Source organism: Phoenix dactylifera, chromosome 8 (assembly GCF_051530095.1).
Source record: "Phoenix dactylifera cultivar Ajwa chromosome 8, Ajwa_hap1_PhDact_Kaust_v1.1, whole genome shotgun sequence".
NCBI classification, from domain to species: domain Eukaryota; kingdom Viridiplantae; phylum Streptophyta; class Magnoliopsida; order Arecales; family Arecaceae; genus Phoenix; species Phoenix dactylifera.
The window spans coordinates 10,878,364-10,899,428 of NC_143197.1; the positions used below are offsets into that span (position 1 = coordinate 10,878,364).

General features: G+C 38.5%; 1 protein-coding gene across 1 annotated transcript; it reads right to left on the minus strand.

Annotated features, from left to right (window-relative positions):
• Positions 1 to 1,471: 1,471 nt before the first annotated feature.
• On the minus strand, positions 1,472 to 18,400 carry LOC103716047 (cysteine-tryptophan domain-containing zinc finger protein 7-like). The gene is made up of 14 exons (XM_008803895.6): positions 17,754 to 18,400; positions 16,961 to 17,033; positions 16,731 to 16,864; positions 16,247 to 16,606; positions 14,721 to 16,144; positions 14,016 to 14,470; positions 11,719 to 13,862; positions 11,463 to 11,623; positions 6,913 to 7,073; positions 5,571 to 5,731; positions 3,907 to 4,621; positions 3,600 to 3,756; positions 3,402 to 3,496; positions 1,472 to 1,670 (listed from the first exon to the last, which is right to left on the minus strand). Exons 1-11 carry the CDS (start codon positions 17,907 to 17,909, stop codon positions 4,430 to 4,432), a joined length of 5,421 nt encoding a protein of 1,806 aa, XP_008802117.2. The 5' UTR covers positions 17,910 to 18,400; the 3' UTR covers positions 1,472 to 1,670; positions 3,402 to 3,496; positions 3,600 to 3,756; positions 3,907 to 4,429.
• Between the last annotated feature and the right edge of the window lie 2,665 nt (positions 18,401 to 21,065).

Genomic DNA, 21,065 nt, shown 5'->3' on the forward strand with positions numbered 1-21,065 from the left:
TGGATTTGATTTAATAAAAAATCTATATTTGTTGGTTCTAATTTGCTGTATAATAGTCTTTATAGACTTACCTTGGATCATATCTTTGAGCAATCTTTTTTGGCAAATTCTTTTGTTGGCAATAAAAGATGCAGTATCAATGAAAACTCTATCTACATTATGGCATTAGAGACTGGGCATACCTTTAACGAAAGGATCAAAAGGTTAGTAAAGAATGAGATCTTAGAATCATTAAACTTTACAAATCTTGTGACCTGTATTGACTATACAAAGGCAAAGCAAACATACATATCTAAGAAAGATGCCAGGAGGAGTTTGGAAACTTTGGAAATGATTCGCACTAATTTATGCAGATTCTTTTCCTGATGTCTAATAAATGAAAAGTATTTTGTCACATTCGTTAACGACTATTCATGCCATACGTATCTGTACCTTCTATTTAATAAGGCTGGTATTTTTGAGTCCGGTGAATAGTACAATAGACACCTTCTATTTAATAAGGCTGGTATTTTTGAGTCCGGTGAATAGTACAATAGACATATAGAGATAGGACAAGGACCAGGATCATTAATAAAATTCCTAAAGTAATGGCATTGTACCATAATACACAATATCGGGCACACTAAATCAAAATGGTATAGCTGAAATAAAAAATCAAATACTTCAAGAAATAGTTGGGGCTACAATAAATTACCCTACATTATCTATTTCCTTGTAGGATGAGGCTGTAAAGACAGCTCTGCATATCTTAAACAGAATTCCCGCTAAGGCAGCCCAAAAAACTCCTTTAGCTATGGACCGATGGAAAATCTAGTTTGGGATACATGCATACAAAGGTCTGAACCCCTGTGAGGTCATAAGTTGGTACTCTCTAAAATTTAGAACATAGATTAAAAGCACTAGTTTATATGGATGAAATAACATTATCTTTAGACTCATATTGATAATGATCAACTAATATATCTTTAGCTTCTATATTTATAAACCAAGATCAATCATGCCAGAAATATGCAAGAGGCTCTTAAGCTCATCTGGACTTACTAGGCGAGCAGTTCATAAGCTCAAGCTTATCAGTTTAATAGTTGATACGAGCACTTAGAAAGCCAGAAAAAGCCAAAAACAAGCTGCTCATGAACAGCTAGCTCATTCGACAGCCATTGCAGGAGTCATGGCCTGCAGACCCGCATTTAATTTCAAAAAACTAGACATGAAGTTCCTGAAAAATTCTCATGATGCTGCTCGAAAAGAAACCCATGGACCTTTTCTTTTGCATATTGAGGACCTCCAATAGGCATCTCGAAAGTTCCGGACTACATGACAAGATATATAAATTAACAAATACAAATCAATTACAGCTTGTCTTTACCTGGAATTATACTATTAGGTTCACAACCAATACCAATGTGCAATGAACATTGGAATGAAACAGAGTAAGCGCCAAAATTGGGGGGGGAAAAATCATGCTAGCATGTTAAAGTATAAAACTTTTTTTATTTTGAAACCTTTTATTTTGAAATAAAACTTTTCTTCTATTTAAATACATGGGGAGTAACCAGGTCCAACTCAGAGGGTGTGCTCTTTTGTACAATTCTTGATACAAACCGATCAAAACAACTAAAAGCATATAGCCGCCCATGTCGCTACTCGGTCACCTTACCATCTTTTCCAACCTGAAAAACAGCAATTTTGAACAATCAGCACACATCTACAACAACAGTCGCACATTAAGGTTGATGTCTACACCAGCGGTCAAACCATTGCAGTTTGCCGTTTCTTATAAAAGAACAAGATTTCCAACATAATTACAACCCCAGCAGCATGCATTTGCTAAGCTCATTGCAGCTGTATGATTATCCCAGGAAAACATGCCACTAATCTAAATCAAGATACCTAGAGTTCAATTAGATTGTTATTTATATTTACAAACAAACATTAATTTAAATTTGGATTAGTTGTTATCTATAAATTCATATAATGCTGATTATCACTTGAAAGTATTTTAATTTGGATCAACCCGACATCCAAATTACCCAGATCCCAGAATCAGCATAATTACAAGCCTTGGGAACAAGGTTTAACATATTTAAAAACATAAATCATAAATCACATCAACTGTTTCATCTTACCATCGAGAGGGTCCATTTCTCAACCCAAAAAAAAGTCCACTAAATGCAACGGTAGGGAACCTTGAAAGAAGTTGATTGTTGGTCTTTAAATGTTCTTAGATTGCAAAATCATGATGTATGTTGAAAATTCTTGATTAATGGTCCCTAGTTATTTGTAAAATTTGAGGCAAATCTAACACAAAGTACTCATTCGATCAGTAAAAATTATCCATTGTATAACCACTCAATGCTAAACTAAGAAATTTCAAAACCACCTAATTTGTGACTTTTGGCATTTTCAGGAAATTGAAAATCTTGTGAGTAATATGAATTCTCGGTAAAGATGACCCACCATTGCTAGCAGGACAAGAGTTCTGAATTAAGTGAGCAAAAATACTCATTTACTATCTATATAGACTAACATAAGGTTTGAACCGCATATTTAATGCCCAAAACATAAATGAAATTTTTAATCAAGGAAAGAAGAATCGTGACAATGTCCTAAATTACAGTAGTTCATTACATAAATAACATTAGGATGACATCCTGGTCTTATCAGAAGGAGAAACAAAGCAAAAGATCTGTCAGAAGGCTAAAGAAAGCACATACAAGTATACAACATGAGCCCCTATCAGGGTGCGTCAATGGAGAAAACCATGATGACCTTCCAAAACTAAAATCCAAAACATTAGCATGATCATTGTGTTCAAGCACTAGTCCAACAGATATCGAGTGTAAAAACAACTTCAGATGCTCACATTTATGCTTTATGTCAACAAAATTTTCATCATTTACAGCATATTCATATGCTCAAATCTGCTAGATTTAGAAGTGCATGTAATGACATCAGTATATTATTCTCATATCTCCAACAGTTGGACATAAAATATTCTGGTGTCCAGCAGGATATTGTACAAGCAGTTTCATACAAGTTCAAACGGTTCCACTGTTGTGGAGATTTCAAGTAGTTTAATCAACAGATTCTAAAAATATAAATGGATCAACCAAAGAAGTGTTAACATGCAGAGCTCAAGGCTTTTCTAGCAAAATTTGCAAAGACGGATACAAAGTATTGATCTTATCCAAGGAAGATTGGATGGAAAGTTATTGGTGGCCAAAGAATGTACGCAAGTACACCCGGGACAGGGAGTACTTTTTCCACTTCGCCCTGTTTCTTCCATCCACTATATCACCTTTATAAAAACTTTATCTGCTCTCTTCTATCTCTCCATGAATGTATCTTACTGCTTATCAAATCTTTAAAAACATCGCTGTAACTGAGTAGTATGCATTTACCTGTTGGAATTTTGACTGAAGACTAACGCAACAAGAACCCAACAAAAAGACCCTTGCTCCCCACATTATGTTAGTGTTATGATTTAACAAATCCCCTGCCGCATAGAATAGACGTGCATCAGCTAATAGAGTCTAATATAAGCCTTAGAAGATGAAAAAGCAAAAAGGAAAAAAATCATATAACTCCACTTAACAGACCTCTTCGGGTAAGGTTAGAACTCAGATGCTTCAATGTCAGAGAACCTACGAACTGAATGTCTTGTATAACTACACTATAATTGCTCAGTACTAGTCTGCCCTTTCCATGATCACATATGCTCCAACCCTAGTTATCAACAAAAACCAATAGGACAACCTGCAAAGAGAAAAATAAAATAAAATGCAAATGATTTAGCATCATCTATAGCAGTTGGCCTCCAAATGGAAAACAGTTTATCCAATATTGTTATAGCTTAAAACAAGAAAAGAATGAGACACAATTCTGAAAACATTATATAAGACATACCATGACAAGCAATGTCAGCTGTATTCTGCTTCATGGCATTTTAAACAAGGTCACATTTGGCACCCAAACCAGACCGAGCTTAACGGAAAACAATTCATGTCGGCCCACTTCCATGATGTTTTCATCACATATTTTGAATCCATGAATAAAGAAAGTGAACAACCCTGTCTATAGCATGATCTCCATCATGTTGCAGAGACTAATAAGAAAATGCACATCATCTGTCACCTCTCTACAGTTGATGGTGCAAGGGCCAATGAATTCAAGCCTTAAACGAGCCTAAAAACATCAAAGGCTGCAATGAATACAAAGACTGCAAGGTGAACTTTCTGTACACATTTTACAGGAAGCAAGACTTAAAAGTCCAGGCCCTTTTGGAAGAAAGAATATGCTATCATAAAAGTGAGACGGAAACTAATCGAGCATTTTCACCCCCATATAACCAGCACAGCAGAGGATAAAGCAGAACAACATGATCCCTTGTTTCTATTCACAGGGCCAATCTTCCTCTATCTTTGAGCACTCAACAATTAATAGACTCCATTGACAATCGTACAAGTCGCAATAGTCCTTCTACGTTGTCAAAGTTGAAATCCAGAACTTTTCTCACAGAAGACATGCCATCAGCCCTGTCCCTCTCCAGGCTGGCACTAGCAGCTGCAATAGCAATCTTTGATTTCCTGGTTGCTTCAAATGCACAGTTTACATCACTTGTCTGCAGTCAAATATGTTTAGGACACTTTTAGATTCCATGCTAAAGCCATTAACAATCAAAAAAGGTATTTATTACATTTGTCTTATGAGAAAACAGCAGAACACTTGTCCATATGTACTAATACTAACAAAAAGTCCTACATCTCTATATCCACTTTTAGATAAAACATTTACGCAATGTTCTTGTTGCCAATTGCACGGCATTCCAAAACAAAATTTTCCTCATGAGTATACAAAGACACCATGCATATACATGCATATATCCTATGAATCATGGAAATGGATACAAATATTTTATGAAAAAATATAATATGGTTACTGCCATAGCGCAAATCTGGGAAAAAGAAATCGATATGATGCAGCTGAGATATGGTAGTAAATATAAACAAAACTTCTACAAATTAATTCATAAAGCATAACCAGTTATCATCATAGCAATATTCCATGCTTGATACAATAACATCAAGATCCAAAATCTCATTGTTTAGTCATCATCCAAAGACTGCAACATGTACCACATAGCACATGCAGTAACATCAAAATTACAAACTCTAAAATTAATCACCATCATTAAGAATTTTACATTCACCCAAAAAGGGCAAAAAAAAAAAAAAAGAAAGAAAAAGACAAGGCACTGCCCCTCATCCCTGGAGGAATTTATAAAATATCACAATCTTGATATCCAACCCATATTGGATGGAAACACACGTACTGCATGAGCCATTAAATGCAGCCAATTTTTGAAAATACCCAAGTTTGTGTTTTCAGGTGGCTTTGGGCAAGTGTGTATTTGCCTGTGTTTGTTGTTGTCATTCTCATTCTCATTTGGCAATCGGGGATGATAACATATGTTTTATCAAAAAAAAAAAAGTTATTTAACACCAAATTTTTGATATGCCTATTTCTCATCTACCAAAGCTTCATAAAGAATCCAAATTAGCAATACTTACATAGCTGAGCAACCGCATGACGTGGGGATGATTGCAAGCAGCTATAACATGGTTGCCGGCAACCTGAGGGGAAGTAACACCTCTGGCTGACATAGCCTTACCTAATGTACCCTGATTGTTTAAATTATCAACATCTGAAGCAGAAGAAGACGGAGACTCCCCTACAATGAAAAATGGACAATTGTCAACAACCAAGCATGCCTCTTCATTAGAATGAGAATAGTGTGTAACCCAAATAGCAGGCATAAACAGAAATGAGGTGAAGTAATAATTGAATGGCACAAGAAGGAAACCATTGACAAGCAACCATAAAGTCCCACAAAACTATATCAGGGAAAGGAAATGCAGATCAAATTAAGCGACAACATATGATGCATGACAATCTTTTATAGTTAAAATTTCCAATTTAATAAGAATAGACTTCTTTAAGATAAATAACATACATAAGTGTGTGCCTATAGTAGACACATCAAAAGAATATCACCTTAAAACTTAATCTTTGGCAAATCAATGGAATTTTGTTATCCATTATTTTGAAAGGAACTAAGCATCCGTAAGGGGTAACCCTTGGCAAATTCATTATCTATTCCACGAAATCCATCAGAACCAACAAACCTTCTCTCTATACAAGCATCTGCACCTGTTTCCAGTGAAAGCAGATATTGCTTATATTCAAACGAAACTAGCTTTTACTGTTTTACTTTTTTTTCTCTTTTTTTTTGAACTTGAGGGTGGGCAGCTCAGAGCCCATCCTCCTTTTATTATGGTGAAGGAGGGACTTGAACCTAGGCTGCTGGTAACAACTCCCAGCAACTTCAACTCTACCATTTGCACTTTCAACATGACCTAATTCACAAACACCTGGACACTAGTATCTTCATTAGCAAATAATAATTTAAAAATTTAGAGTAAACAGAATCCCACTAGCCCATTATTGGAGGTCATGATAAGAATCTAGCAGTTCCTGGTCCAAACAAAATGATGAATTATATTCACAAACAACACTAGCAGTCTAGTAGTTTTGTTCACTTCTCAAAGTTGGCAAAAATAGAAGTACAGGCTTATGCTGACGGAGCTTCACAATAAGCTCGCGAGATATCGCAGTAGATCAGATGTAAGGCATTATATATTGTCCACTTTTTCGTTCAAGCAGATGAGATCCTTATAGTACAAACAGCTCATTTACATGATAGTTTTTCATGCAACTCCTATTGAACTCTGATAATTGGATTGTTAAAAGTGTCAACTAGAATTATCAATATTTAAGTCTATAGTTCAGGGAAGGTATAGTATTTATTAACTTTTAAACCGAATTTCCAAGAATTGTTACATCTCCACTAACCTGGCTGAAGAATCTGAAGAGCTGCTTGCAATTCATGTTGGTCTTTGCTTGCATTAGGATATTTGTAGTATGCAGACTTCAAATAGGCCACTTCTACACACTTGTATGCTAAAGCAGCAGCTGCCGTCTCTTTGCATCTTTCATATTCATGAGCACAAAATCTGTTAAAAATAATTAAGCATCAGTAAACAAAATGGCATACTGTAGCCAAAATATTTTCTTTATTCTAATATGAAGTTTTAATTTCAGCAAAAAAGAAATATAGATTAGCATGGTCCAGTTCCTCAACTCAGATAGGACAGTCCCATTCTTCAACTTGGATAGAGACATGTACTTGGATACCATGAGTGCATAGGTATTCAATTTGCTAAGTAAAAGTAAAATCATTACTGTTTCATAACCAGTCCAGATCAACCAGGTCAATCACCCCAAACCATCATGCACAAGCCAAAGCAAGTCAGGTTATTTGAACTAGAAAAAAGTATGAGCAGCTTTTTCAACCACCAACCCAAGCTGTTCAACCATTCAACCCACCTGGATCAGATAACTGATGCTCACACAGTTCTAGTGATAGAGAATCCTGGAGATAGGCAATTAAAAAAAAAGGAAATGGCTTATTTTTCTGATACCCCTTTTTTCCTATTTAGGTTTCCATTTCCCCAGTTAACGGTTTCAGGTGGGGTTTAATTCACCTTGATGCCGACAATGAGATTGAGAAGACAGCTAGAATCATTTCTGGAATCAACAACAGAAGCCGTATTCCTAGATAGGGACAGTTGATATGAGGTTTCTCCACCAGATCTCAAACATCTTTAGGGATTAGAGGTAACACTTGGTTCCGATTCAGTTCTTCCTCTTCCAATTGGTTGATCTGGTAAGGATCAAATTTGGTTCAATTTTCACTAGTAAAGATCAGGTTGTAGTTAGCTGGAATATTGCTCTTCTCCTCACCTTCTTCCTCGGATAAACACAGGGCTTGGCTCTCTTTTGGACCGAGGCAGGTTGAGGCAAGTGGGCAGACAAAGGGCTCACTAGTTAAGACAGGAAGAAATGGCAGAGACTGGACATAAAAAAGGATACATGTGATCCAAATATAGATTTCTGATTGACCCATAATTAGAACAACGAACCATGAGCTGGCCACCAGAAGTGGTTCCCTCCAGATTGCTGAGTTTAAAGCACTAGTGATATGTGCTAGGACATACTTCTTCACAGAACATCTTGAGGTCAAAAAGGGTATAGAAATGTTGAATATTATCAAATCACTCTTCTCCTCTGCCATAATCATGATTTATCTCGGTCTTTTATCTTCATCAACTACAACTGGTCATGTGATGGCTTCAATCACAAAATGACCAACTTTTCTTCGTACAAGCAAGAAGATTATGATGTTAGGCGTCAGAAGATTAATTCTACAATATGAACTCTCATGGCTCATATTTCCATTAGAAAGCTATTGGCTTTTTCAAAGCAAGAGGCCAAGGGATAAGCTTTAGTGTGGTGCGTGATGATGCCAAAACTCAAAAGCAAGCATATTAACCTACTTTCTTTTTTTTTATACAACGGTACCTCACACTAAACGTGCATGAGTGCAACTAATAAAGTCAAAAAAGAGAAGTTGGCAAAAGAAAAAAGGAACAGCTGCTAGGTTATTCCACAAGATCCCTCCAGAATAGCGAGCAGCATAAGAGGCGATCCAGTCAGCAGCACTGTTCGCCTCCCAATGCACATGAGCAGTCCGGAAAGAACCACACCTTCTCAAGAGCCTATGTATGCCCCAAAGCAACGAATGCTCGTTGTCGTAGCTGTGCTGACCTCGAATCCACTCGATTACCATAGCCGAGTCCCTTTCAAAGTAAATGTTGTCCGCACCCAAAACAAGTCTCGCATAGGTGATGCCCTCCCATACCGCTCTCAGCTTTGCTCCTATGACAGTCGTGTCGAAAATACATCAGCCCCTGACTGCGACGAGTCTGGAGTTGTGGTCTCTAATCGTAAAGCCCACTCTCCCACTGCCTCCACCCTCAGAAACACTGTCATCAAAGTTTACCTTAAGAAAGCTAGGGGTTGGGGGCTCTCAGAAGACAAACGCAAACTCGGTCGCTACATGAGCTGAGTGGGAGTCCTAGATATCCCTAATCGTCTCAGGTGAGGCCGCCGCAGTAGCCTCGATGATCTTCACAGCATGGAGTAATGCTCTATCCACCATTGTTCTCAAGTTCACCCTTGTACCCTCGAAGATCCTGACATTTCTGTCTAGCCATATGTGATAAGCCAAGTAGGTATCTCTAATCCCCCACTCCACAGTACTGGGCTCCGCGAGGACTCCTTCAACTAGCCTAGGAAGTCCTAAACCAGTGATCTACCCTGCCGCATATTGGGAGAAGCCATGGCGCACCTCCAGGTCTATTAACCTACTTTCCAGTGATGGTGGTTGCTAACATCAATCAGTCTTTGATCTCTTTAATCTGGAACATATTTATAATGACTAGGCAAGTAATGATGGTTCCTTATCACACCATAACCATCAACCATTTCTCGACCATATATATTCCAAGCATCCTCAATTACCACATAATTTTTATTATGAAAAAAATCCTAAGTCACTGCAAGCTTTTTTAAATCTTCTAACAGCATTTATCCATGCTATCTCCAGTTTCTCCTCTTTCCAGATTGTTCAATTTGAACCAAATATTTTTATAATGAAGCCTCCTTAGATCTCCAATGGCAATTCCTTACTTCCTTTTTTATCTCCATAAATTAGCCCATAATAATAGCAATTCCTTTCCTCCTCAGATGTACTTAATCCACCCCCTAATGTTTCTTGACTTACCATATTACCTCAACAAGTTTCATATGAGTAAAACTCACTTTGTATGCTTCATGCCCTAGACCCCCTTTTATTCTTGATATATTGAGCTATACAACATTCTTCCATCCACTCCACCGAACATTCTCGATATATCTCCTTAGATATATTGACTTTCTCCTCTATCTTTTCCTAACCACACCATGACTTCACCCTGGGGCTTCACCCCCTTGATGACATTGATGTGGAGACTCAAGTTGCTCTTGGAGATGTCTTTATTGTCTTCCAATTTGCTTTAGATCTCCCATTTCTTGTTCTCTCATCTTCCTGTTTCCTTTCACCCACAAATGCATGCTCTAACAATTCAAGTCGAGTTTGTCATGTCGAGCACAAGCTAGCTTGAAGCTTTCATGAGCCAAGCTTGAGCTAAGTCTTCCCAACTCAACTTGAGCTCAAGCCAAGCTCAAAATGATGAGATTTAATTTCAAGCCAAGCACGAAAAATCTCTAGGTCAGTCATGTTCAACTCGTTTACACCCATATCCGTAGGATACTTAATGCATTTTATTTATTTTTATATAGTTGAAACCTATGCAGCCACATACCATACATGCATTATATGGTCCCTTGACCGCCCGCTCACCCACCACCATTTTCTAAAACACTGGCTATAAGGCATATTTGAGTGGAAGAGAAACAGTTGAGTATTGAAAGATCATGATCAAGAAGCACCTTCTACCACATATGGCTATTGATCACGTAGAATTAACGGATAGTCACTAATGAAATCAAGTGGTGCTAGCTTTCTTCATTTCATGTTCACAAAGATCTAATAGCACTTTGAATTTAGATTTCCAATTTATGCATGAACTCCTAAATTTGAGGGAAACCATGTAAAGAATTTATCCTTCTTAATAAGATCTAATTGAATTTTTAATGGAAAGGATAGAAGAATGCATTTTACGCCCTAATAATTCCATCTTATACAAACTGATCAAGGGTTTTCTTTAGAGGTGAATAATGCCTTCATGATTAATTCATAGCGATGACATGATTCAGAATCAGGAGCTTCTTCTTGTTCAATGCATCATGAACATGTGTTCCTATGGTTACTTTTAAGCATTAGTATAGCATAGTTAGGTATCCCAGAAGTCCTTGCTGAATTTGCAATCAGTTTGATTATTAAAAGCATTTGGGATGTTCAAACATCATTTTGGGTTCAGTACTAGCTATGAAATGATTGTGAGAAAATATTTGAATTTTAGTTTCAAAGACTCAAAAGTTGCAAATCAAGGCCATGAACACTTTGTTTATGAGGCTCGTAGATTTTCTATAAGGAGGAAAAGCAGACCAAACCATAGTAGTTGCTAGTGAACCAAAGAGGTAGCCTAACTAATGTACATGCTATTCAAATATGTTGATCTGCCAGCAATCCAAAGGATTTCCTGGTAAAAGAGAGGAAGAACTAACACAATAAGAAAAATGAATGGCTATGTTAAAATCAACTATTTGATTAGCATTGTTACAACTTACAACAGCTCGGAGGAGGTGCATCTAGCAAAATCACGAAGTACTCTAGGCTTACGGCTGGGTCAAGAAGAAAGAGGCTGGCATGCAGTACTCAAGTTTGCCATTTTCATATCTCAAGGACAAATTATCTGATATGGGTGTTATCATAATGAAGTTTCTTTGTCAATTGCCTGTTAATAAAAAAGTAATTTATCATGGTATTTTTAGCTTACTCGCAGAGTTTTGCTGTTTCAAAATACATCTGCATTGAACGGGAAGGGTCTCCTTGTTTTGCACTATCAAAACTGAGAGGCTCCATAAGAGAGGCACAATGCAGAAACTTCAATGCTGCCTGAAAGTATAGGCTTGTGCTTTCAAGTTCTAGTCCCTCACTCTGTAAAATAAAACATTCATTAAAATGTTCGCAAATGAATAGTAACCCTAGTGCACCTAAAAAATGAGAAAATTATATGAAACAAGTATGTTTACCTTTAAACGATTAGCTGTATGCTTTAAATCTCTTGCTTCTTTCATGACAATGTGTGCAGCAGAATGGCCATCCTTTCGAATTGGACTTGATGTGTCAGGATCATTTGGGGTGGCCTGCCTCAAACCTGGATGGTGCAATCCATTCTGGATATTGGGCTGTCTAGATTGTTTCCCTGTCTTGGATGTATCAGCATTTACCGCATCACAGGAGGGTACTTCTGACCTGCTTTCCTTGACAGGTGAGAACTTCTGAGGGTCCGGACAGTGAGTTCCTTGTTTATCCCTAAAAGACAAAATTGAATGTGCTTTCCCTGTAAGAAATGGCAGTTCCGGTAGATCAATCTGACCAGAAATTAAGTGATTTGGTGATTTTTCCTCATTGTAAGAAGATCCCAATTGTAGGCCATCATGTACATTGGATTTGCCACATCTAGCTCCTACAGCTGAAACTCGTGAGTCAAGATCTTTGAGCTGAATAGGAAGAACGGAAGGACCATGCTCATCCAAACTTTCTTGTATTCCAAAACTTGAGTTATTATCTCTTCTACCTGTAGAAGATCTTGCAGTACAGTCTTTCTTCCCTGAGCAATCTTTCTCATCCTTCCCCTCAAAACTGTAATTTTTATCCCTCGCATTTTCAAGATAAGTAGAATGCTGATGAGAATCAAGGTCAACCTTCTGTCGGCAGCTGCTGCCATTCTTGGTAGAATATGAATCCTTGTTTTCGCAAAAAGAACCAGAAACCTTCAGTTTACTATTGTCCATGTCTGATTTAGAACTCCTATGTCTCCCCTTGAACTTCAAAGAAGAGTTCTTACCAAAGTTCTGATGACTAGAACCATCTACCTGGTGGTGTTTATTCAGCTTATCAAGATCTTGAGCATGGTCTTTATATGGAGATTCATGAAGACAGTTGTTATCAAGATCCATAAGATTTCTAGTACCACTCACCACATTAATCTCTTCAAATTCAGCGGTTGAGACACCATCACATGCACCCCTTTTCAAAAGCATCTCATCTTCGACTTTGCCGCCAGATAATTGATTTGCTTCTCTGCTCTGGCGATTCAGTGGCCTTCTCACAGAATCTAAAACTCCAGATTCTGCTGCTTTATAATTTTCTATAGGTCGTCTTTGGACAGAATAAGATGTCTCCTTCCTTATTTTTCGCGAACGGTCACTTTCACCATCGACTTCACTATCTGAACATCTTTTTGGGCTCCTCAGGACAGAGGAACCAACATTTATTGCATCTTCCTTTACCACTGATTTTCTTTTGGTAAAAAGCTTCTCAGTGTTTGAAATCCTCAATGGAGATGAAGAAACTGACTCTACTGGAGAGCCCTTGAGTTCCTGAAAGTTGGCTTTACTTCTGCGGGAGCTTGAAACCTTTGAAGAACTTGAAGTAGCTGCCGTAGAAGCCTGTGCATAAGCCATATCACTCTTCAAGGGATCAACACAGTCCAATGCCTGTTGAGATGTAGTCCCCCGGCACTGCCCCAACTGATACTCCTTTCCAACAGCATAGCTGCCCTCATCATCCATTCCATCAGGTAGATGTTCTCTACTGGAAGGCAAGATAGCCCTCATTGAGGAACCTCTTTTGTCCATCCCACCATCAATCTTACTTGCACTAGAACCCATTCCATCGGAATTTGAAACCCTAGCCTTCTTTGACTTTAACATCTCATTGTCACTTAATACTTCATTAAGGGAAGCCTGGGCCTCCTGACTGTCCTGCCACTCCTTCGGTTTTCTTTTCTTAGCAGCAAACCTCAGTCCCTCGGGTTTTTCAAGATCTGACGTGCTGAATGTTTCTTTAATCTCCCCATTTGAAATATCCTGAACTTCATTTTTTAACCTCCTAGATGACACAGATAAGCTGCCTTTTGTCTCGCACTTCAAGTCCTTGGACAAAGAAATATTGTTGTGTTTCTGACGATTTTTTGCAATTGTCTTAGTTGACAGACCATTAGCCATGTCAGGACCTTCTTTTCCAATTACATCATGGTCAGGATAACAATCTTTGATGAGATAATGTGATCCTTCGTTCTTGATTTTTTTAAATGCTCTAGAATCATCTTGCTCGACCTCTCTCTTGCTCTTCGGCTTTGATTGTTTCCCGCTCTTTTCCATAAAATCACCTGTAGTAGAGTACAAGAGAAATAGCATATTACCATCACAGAACCAAGTTTACATATTAAAAAAAATGAGCATTGGCACAATTAATCGATGCGTGGTAGGTCAAATGCCTCCAGAAAGACGTAAAAGAAGAGTTTAAATAGTACGGACAGTACCTCCATTTGAATAGCAGCCCAGATTTTTGTGCTTCTCCTTTTGTTTGTGTTTTTGCTTCTCCGAAGAGAAGTCAGTTGATTTTCTTGTGTGTCCAATGCTGACTTTGTCCAATGAGTTAGTTTCAAAAGGATACTGGCTTGCATTATTTAAACTTCTATTTTTGATAGAGGCCTGCTGGCTCATTTTCACAGGATTTGAAGACTGAATTGAATGATTAGACACATTTGATGCATCCTTGGGTCCATTTTTCCTCTTCCGAACAGCAGGCACACTCTGCAAATTACGTTCAAGTTTTTGATTGCGATACTGAGCATTGGTTGTTGTAATGCCTGATGCAGCAACATTATGACCTTCCAAACTAGCACCAGTCTCTGGGGCAGCGGGAACCAGGTAGAGTGCATTTAGAGCTTTTGTTGTTTCCTCCTCGCCGATTTCGCAACTATTCATTCCATGCCTAGATAAGAATTTCAAATAGTAATCAGTTAAAGAACAACATTAATCGACAGGCATGAATGATAAAAATGAGAGTTGTTGCTTACCTACTTAAACTAGAAAAATAATGAAAAAGCAACAAGATATTGCTATACTAGTAAATACTCATAAGAATTTGTGCATTTAAAAAAACAAGAAAAAAGATATAATACAGCAATCACCAAACCAAATTAAGTTTTGGTGGTCAACAGTGCATCGAGAGAAAAACTTACAGCCAATTAAGCATGTTACATTGCCAACTCTTGGGTAGTTGATCAGGATTTGTCCAGTAGGGTAAGAGGCGCCACTTCTGGCATGCATCACAACATACCCAATGTTCCTCTATAACAACAGGAGCATAAGGGGCAGCCGCCGCACCTGAAGTTTGTGCATTGCCCATCAAAGGCATAACTGTGGGTTCATTAACAGGCACATCAGTGATTGGAGGCTTATCGATCTTTTTGCCACCTGACCTCTCCTTTGATGTTTTAATAGATTGAAACGGCTCCTCATGCTCAGGCTTCAGAACTTTCATCTCATCTTTGGAATGTAAATCCGGCATATCAGTTCCCTTCTCTAGCTGTTTGGCATTTATATCACCCAAAACATCCCCATGCAACTCTTTAAAGGAGTCACCACTCAGTTCTTTGCGGGATTTTAAAACTTTGAACTTCTTTTCAGAATAGTTAGCTTTTGCATGAGACTTTTTCTTTTTTTCTTTTAAGGATGCAGAAGAATGACCACTCAGGTTATCCTTTGATAACTCCATGAGTAATGCAGCATCAGTTTGTTTTCCCAGTTTTCTTTTGCCTTCAAACTGGTCCTTTCCTCGGAATATCTTGTCTCCATCTTCTTCACATGGAGTAGCTTTCTGAGATGGAACATGTTTAATGTGATCTGCAGGTCCAGAAATTCGCTCCTTCCTTCCCTTAAGCCTGTCAGAATGGGCATTGCCTGGATCATATTTTTCCTTAACTTTGCCTCCGACTTCTCGTTGCAAATCAAATGAAGCACCCTTTGGATTACATATATTTCGTTCTTCCAAGCCCTTATCTGCCATAATTGTTTTTGAGTTAAATTTCCCTTTTGAATTTGTTGTTTCGTTTCCTAAATTGCCAGCCCCATTATTTTCCATGTTTTCCAATGACTCCAATTGTTTATGCTTCACTAAATCAGGTGAGGGTATTCTCTCCTTCATTTGTATCTTCTTTGGTTCCTTCAACCCATTCAACATCCTATTGCCACCTTTCACTGACTCCCCAACTATCTGCCTTTCTGCCTTTTTATCAGCATTCCTTGAACCAGATAAGGATGGTAAATTCATTGCATTAGAAACAAGCTCTTGTCCAGCTGGGCTTTCAATGTCAGTTTCCCTATTCAAATTTGTGTCTATGTCATCTTGGTATTTTAAATTCTTTACTTCCATGGACCTCCCTTTCTTGTCATCAGATTTCATTTTGTTTTCACTGCAACCTTCAACATCTCTAATAGGCAGTGCCAAATCACCTAAGACCGCATACTTTTCAGGAATGCCCTTGTAAAGCATGCCTGTTTTACAGTTTTTGACGAAAGAAGTATCTTTTTTAGTCAGCTGGAATAGACTTTCTCGAAGAGGTGAAAGCAAAAATCCCCCAGGTACTGAAAAGCATGTCATCATCTGCTTCATCGCATTTATGAACACAAGAATCATTAGCTAATGAAAACCATATTATCCTGCTTTCTTTAATTAAAGACAAGCCAATGGTTGTAGCAAATTTACCTGGAGAATGGTCCTGGGAGATTCATCAGGCATATCTGGAAATTCAGGGGTAAGGCCTCCACTCCCGTCCGGGCTGTCCTCCAGTGATGAAGATGGAGACATGTCGAGGCCCAGGCCACTGTAGATAGCAGCATTATTTCTTGCCAAGATGTTATCAGGGCCAACTTTTATCCGGACCTTTAGTGTCTTCTGGTCACTACTATTAACTGGTTTACTCAAGGAATCATGCTGGGGAATAGGCTTCTCATCATTGACTGTGCCAATGTTATTTTTGCTTGAGTTATCTAATGGTGATGCTGAGGCAGTGTTATTTTTGGAAAGTGATAACCACGTCCCGGTTGAAGGATTCTGACGTGTACCCTATGGAGAGACATGATGATGATTACAAAATAAAGGCAGGCATGCTGGACTGCTATACATTTTCTTCTACCTAGAGACCTAAAATGGTACATAATTTAGTACATGCCAAATTACAAGAATATACCTCAAATGAAGGGGCATAGGGAGATCTTGCAGCATTGGTGTTTGGCGCCTTTGGTGGACTTTTAGGTTGAGCCAGCATGGGTGGAGAGCGCTGGTAAGTAGGCAAAAATGAACCATATCCCCCAAACTTTGACCCTGTTGTCGAAATCAATTTTCCGATCATCATCTATTGCTAAAATTACTATTATTAGAAAACCAATATCATATTCAAGACTATGCAATCTGCCTTACCCAAGTTTTCCGCAGACACTCCACCTTCAAAATCTTTTTGGAAGTGTCCCAGTACATCGTGAAGTCTTTCGCCCTGAAAGGAAAAGAAAGCCAACTTTGAGAAGAACAGTAAAGATGCACATGGAAAAGAAGGGTGCCACCACATTCTCGGTGAGAACCATAAACATAAACTGTATGAGTACTCTTCCTGCTTAAATTCATGGACTCTCAATTCAACAATCAAACATCATAAATTTAAAGCCCCATGGCAAGGCTGGTTTTTTCAGCCTAAGTTCTAAATCTCGGTGCAAGATCATATAAATATTTTTACAGTTGCCACTATAAGACTTTAGATGAACTCGCACATTTCTATATTTCATGGAAAACATTTAGTACTAGCACATCCACAATGCTTGCAGCCAAACTTAAGGAGTTCCTAGTAAGAACTTTGATGAAAAGTCTTTCTGAAAAAAGCATATTGACTCACAAAAATTATAGGTAAATTGACGCTAGCGAATTTGGAAAAGTGCATGCATTTTTTCATCTAGGCATCTCCTATCATAAAGCAATGTGTCTAATTCCACTAATTCCCAAAATTATGCTCCAGAAAACAACATGAGCAACAAATCTGAACTACCTATACAGCCTACTCAAATTGCAGCATAGAAGAAAGAACAATAGTATCTGGGACGGGCCAACTACTAGTACAAACCTCATCAAAGCCATGAAATTATCAATTATAATGACAGAAAGATCCAATCTTTCTCTTAAAAATGAAAGAAACTACAACCGAGAGACCAATCAACGGCCTTACGATGTAGGAGAGGGCGATATCGGGGTCGATGCAGGAGTCGTCCTCCTCCTCCTGCCCGGAGCACGCCTCTCCTTCTTCAAGCTCGTTCTCCTCCATCCCCCTAAACCCTAATCCTATCTGCCTTCTTCCCTCATCACCCCTCCTTACCGACAGCATCCAATCACCCACCCTGCCCCACCGCCCAACACGAGACACCCCGGCCCAAATCCTTCTCCACCCACCGCCTCCAAGCGCCCCAAAACCGAAACCCTAGAACCACTCCAAAAAAAGGGCGAGCCCGGCGGGCCGCATCGACCCCTGCCCCCGGCCCCGAAATCCGGCGGCGATCGACGCCGGGAGAAGCGGAGATTCGGCGATCGCAAGATCCCCGAGATCGAATTCGATAGAGGGAAGAGACGGCGGCGAGATCGAGATCGCGATCGCGAGGATCGCCGGAGGGTTTTTATCTTCCTGGCTCTCCACACAGAGAGAGAGAGAGAGAGAGAGAGAGAGAGAGACGTTCTCTTCTCAGGAACGGAGAGAAAGGGGAAAAAAATAAAAATAAAATGTTTCCTTCCTTGCATTCTTTTATATTAAGGCAGCGGGGGGAAGAGCATACAGCGCCAAACGGGACCGAATGGCGTTTCTAATTTCGATTAATTTTGATTAATTTTTCTCACCGTTTATTCTATTTTCTATTTTATTTCCCGCTAGACCTTTTGTTGGTGAGTTCGGACGCCGCCGAAAACCGGCTGCCTGGTTTTTTTTTTTTTTTTTTGACAGCGAAGGCTTTCGCACAGGGTAGGACCCAGCCAAACAGCGAGAGGAAAACTGACACGTCAGCAACTCGTCGGGGAGGAGGATGGTTCGGCGTGCGGTGGGAGGATCATGAGAAATTCTTTGCGGCCCAATATCTGATGTTTGATGAGGATGGTCTAACTCGTGTCATCATGTAATTGGTTGTTCTTCCCGTGACCCCACTTAGGTTACACACTAATCCTTCTCCATGTGTATGAAAGTTTGTTTAGTAGCAGCATTTGGCCGCGCAGCACTACTCTGGCCGAGAGAAAGGGTTTTTAGAGGGGGCATTTCGCATTTCCTTGTGCGAGACTTCGATCTTGGGGTGCTCATCACACTGTTTGCCACATTTTGTCTTTGTTTCTTGGGCACCTCCATCTCTTGGCTATTTCAAAGTAAACTTAGACAGTATTAGGTCTGTGGATGGTATGTCTGGAGGGGTCGCATTTGTGATCAGAAACTATCTCGGTCGGATGATAGCAGCAGGAAGGCGGTGTACGCCAGGACTTACAGTGGTTGGGGCAGAGCTGCAGGCAACCTGTAAGGGTATATCCTATGTGAGACGGGTACTTGGGGCCGAACGGGTGTACCTCGAAGGTGATTCATCTGTAATGATTGACTGGATTCGGAAGGTGGATCGGTTTGGGACGGTCATCCCCTCATCCGGGAGTCTCGCAGGATGACTGAGATAATGGCTGAATTTCAGGTAGTACATGTGTTCGGGAAGGCGAAATGGGCAGCAGACTGGGTCACCTCCTTTGTCGTCCGGCATTTTGGTGGTTTTCTTTCGACGTCTGCATCAAACGCCCCCCCCCCCCCCCCCCCCTTTATACTTTTTTTACTTTCCTGTGATCTGGAAGATTGTACTCACGTTCAATATTTATAAGATGAGTAGCCGTTTTTACAAAAAAAAAAAAAAAAAAAAAAAGAGGACTTCCAAAATAGCTCAAAAAGTATAAGAGAGAAAAATATTTTTGGGACTGTGACGGAGAAATTCTCTGGGACGGAGTTAAATGATGGGAATTTCCGTGAGGAGATATGGACGCCGATTTAGTGGAAAAATGTCATCATTTCGGTATGAAGCATTTGTCTCTATTCCGCTGTTTTTTCATAATTTTTGTTCCACAAATTTATTAGAACTTAGGCAGGTTTTGCATGAAGCTTTGAGGTCAAAAATAAAATTACGTAGTATGTTTAACATTGTTCATTGTGTTTGAAATCCGTGGTGACAATTTTCTATGTACTCAATTATTCATTTGCAGTCATTCTTGTATAATGCGTACAAGCCTGTTTAAACTGGTACTTTTAAGTGTGCTTTAATGGGATTTTAAATCGTGCATCCTTATTCTTTTATAATAATCTTTCTTTCAAAAAAATATTCTCGAAAAATAATCTTAAACTTTCTATGAATGCCTTTGAGATAGAAAATAATTTTTAAAAAAAAAAGATCCTCAAGATTCATCAAATTTGCTAATCGTTGTATTGTTTATTTTGTTAATCAAATTTAACATGATATTTGATGTCTTTATATATTTACTTGTAACTATTTATTAAGATTAAAGTAATAGTGAGGGGTCCTATTAACCATTGACACCACCCTTAAAATATTTCTGCCCCAACTTGTGCTTCACATTGTTATGATTATGGTCATAAAAGCCCGTCATTAACTATTCAATATGATCGAAATTATGGATGAACAATATTTTTTGTTAAGTATTGCTCCAACAAGAGTTCATCAACAATGATGACTATCAAGTTTCAAAATAGTAAGATGAGTTGGATTAAGGTGTAACTTGGGTTGAGATCAATTTGAAACCACCTATCCAATTTGCCCATTATATAGAGTTATAGAGCTAAGGTTTCATAAATTTGTGTAGGGTTTGGGCTTAAAATTTCTAACTTGATCTAAGTAGGGTTTGATTAGGGTTGACCTTCAATTTAACCTAAATCCAACTCTTTCCCAAATGTAACAAGACCCAAACTAATTGACCAATGTGTAAATAAATACAAAAATAAATCAATCATATTTACATTTCATAGAAGTTGCTTATATGACTACAAAATAGTTTTTAATATTATTAAAATATATATAATTGTATCATTAAAATTTATAAAAATATTTCAAAATCTTTTCCTAATTTTAAAATTCCTTTCCAACCTAAACGAACTCAATTAATATAGCACAACTCAACTATCCTGACCCAACCAGAGTTAGATATTATAGGTTTGGATTAGGTTAGGTTAGAAAAATCCCAACCCAATATCGATTTAAGTTGGGTTAGAGTTGAGGTATTTAGAGGTTGGGTTGGGTTAAGATTTGCCTTCAACTATCCCAACTCATTGAAGTTGCAACTTTAGTTAACTCAGTTAGTGAGAGATAAAGGTGAAAGTGGTGAGAAAGAGGTAAAAGAAAGAAGAAAATAAGAGAAAGTAATTATTCATTAAATAGTATTGCTATTTGTCTACTACAATGAATAAACTGTTTCAATTGTTTTATTTACCATATATCAAATTTTACAAAAGTATAAAGAAAAT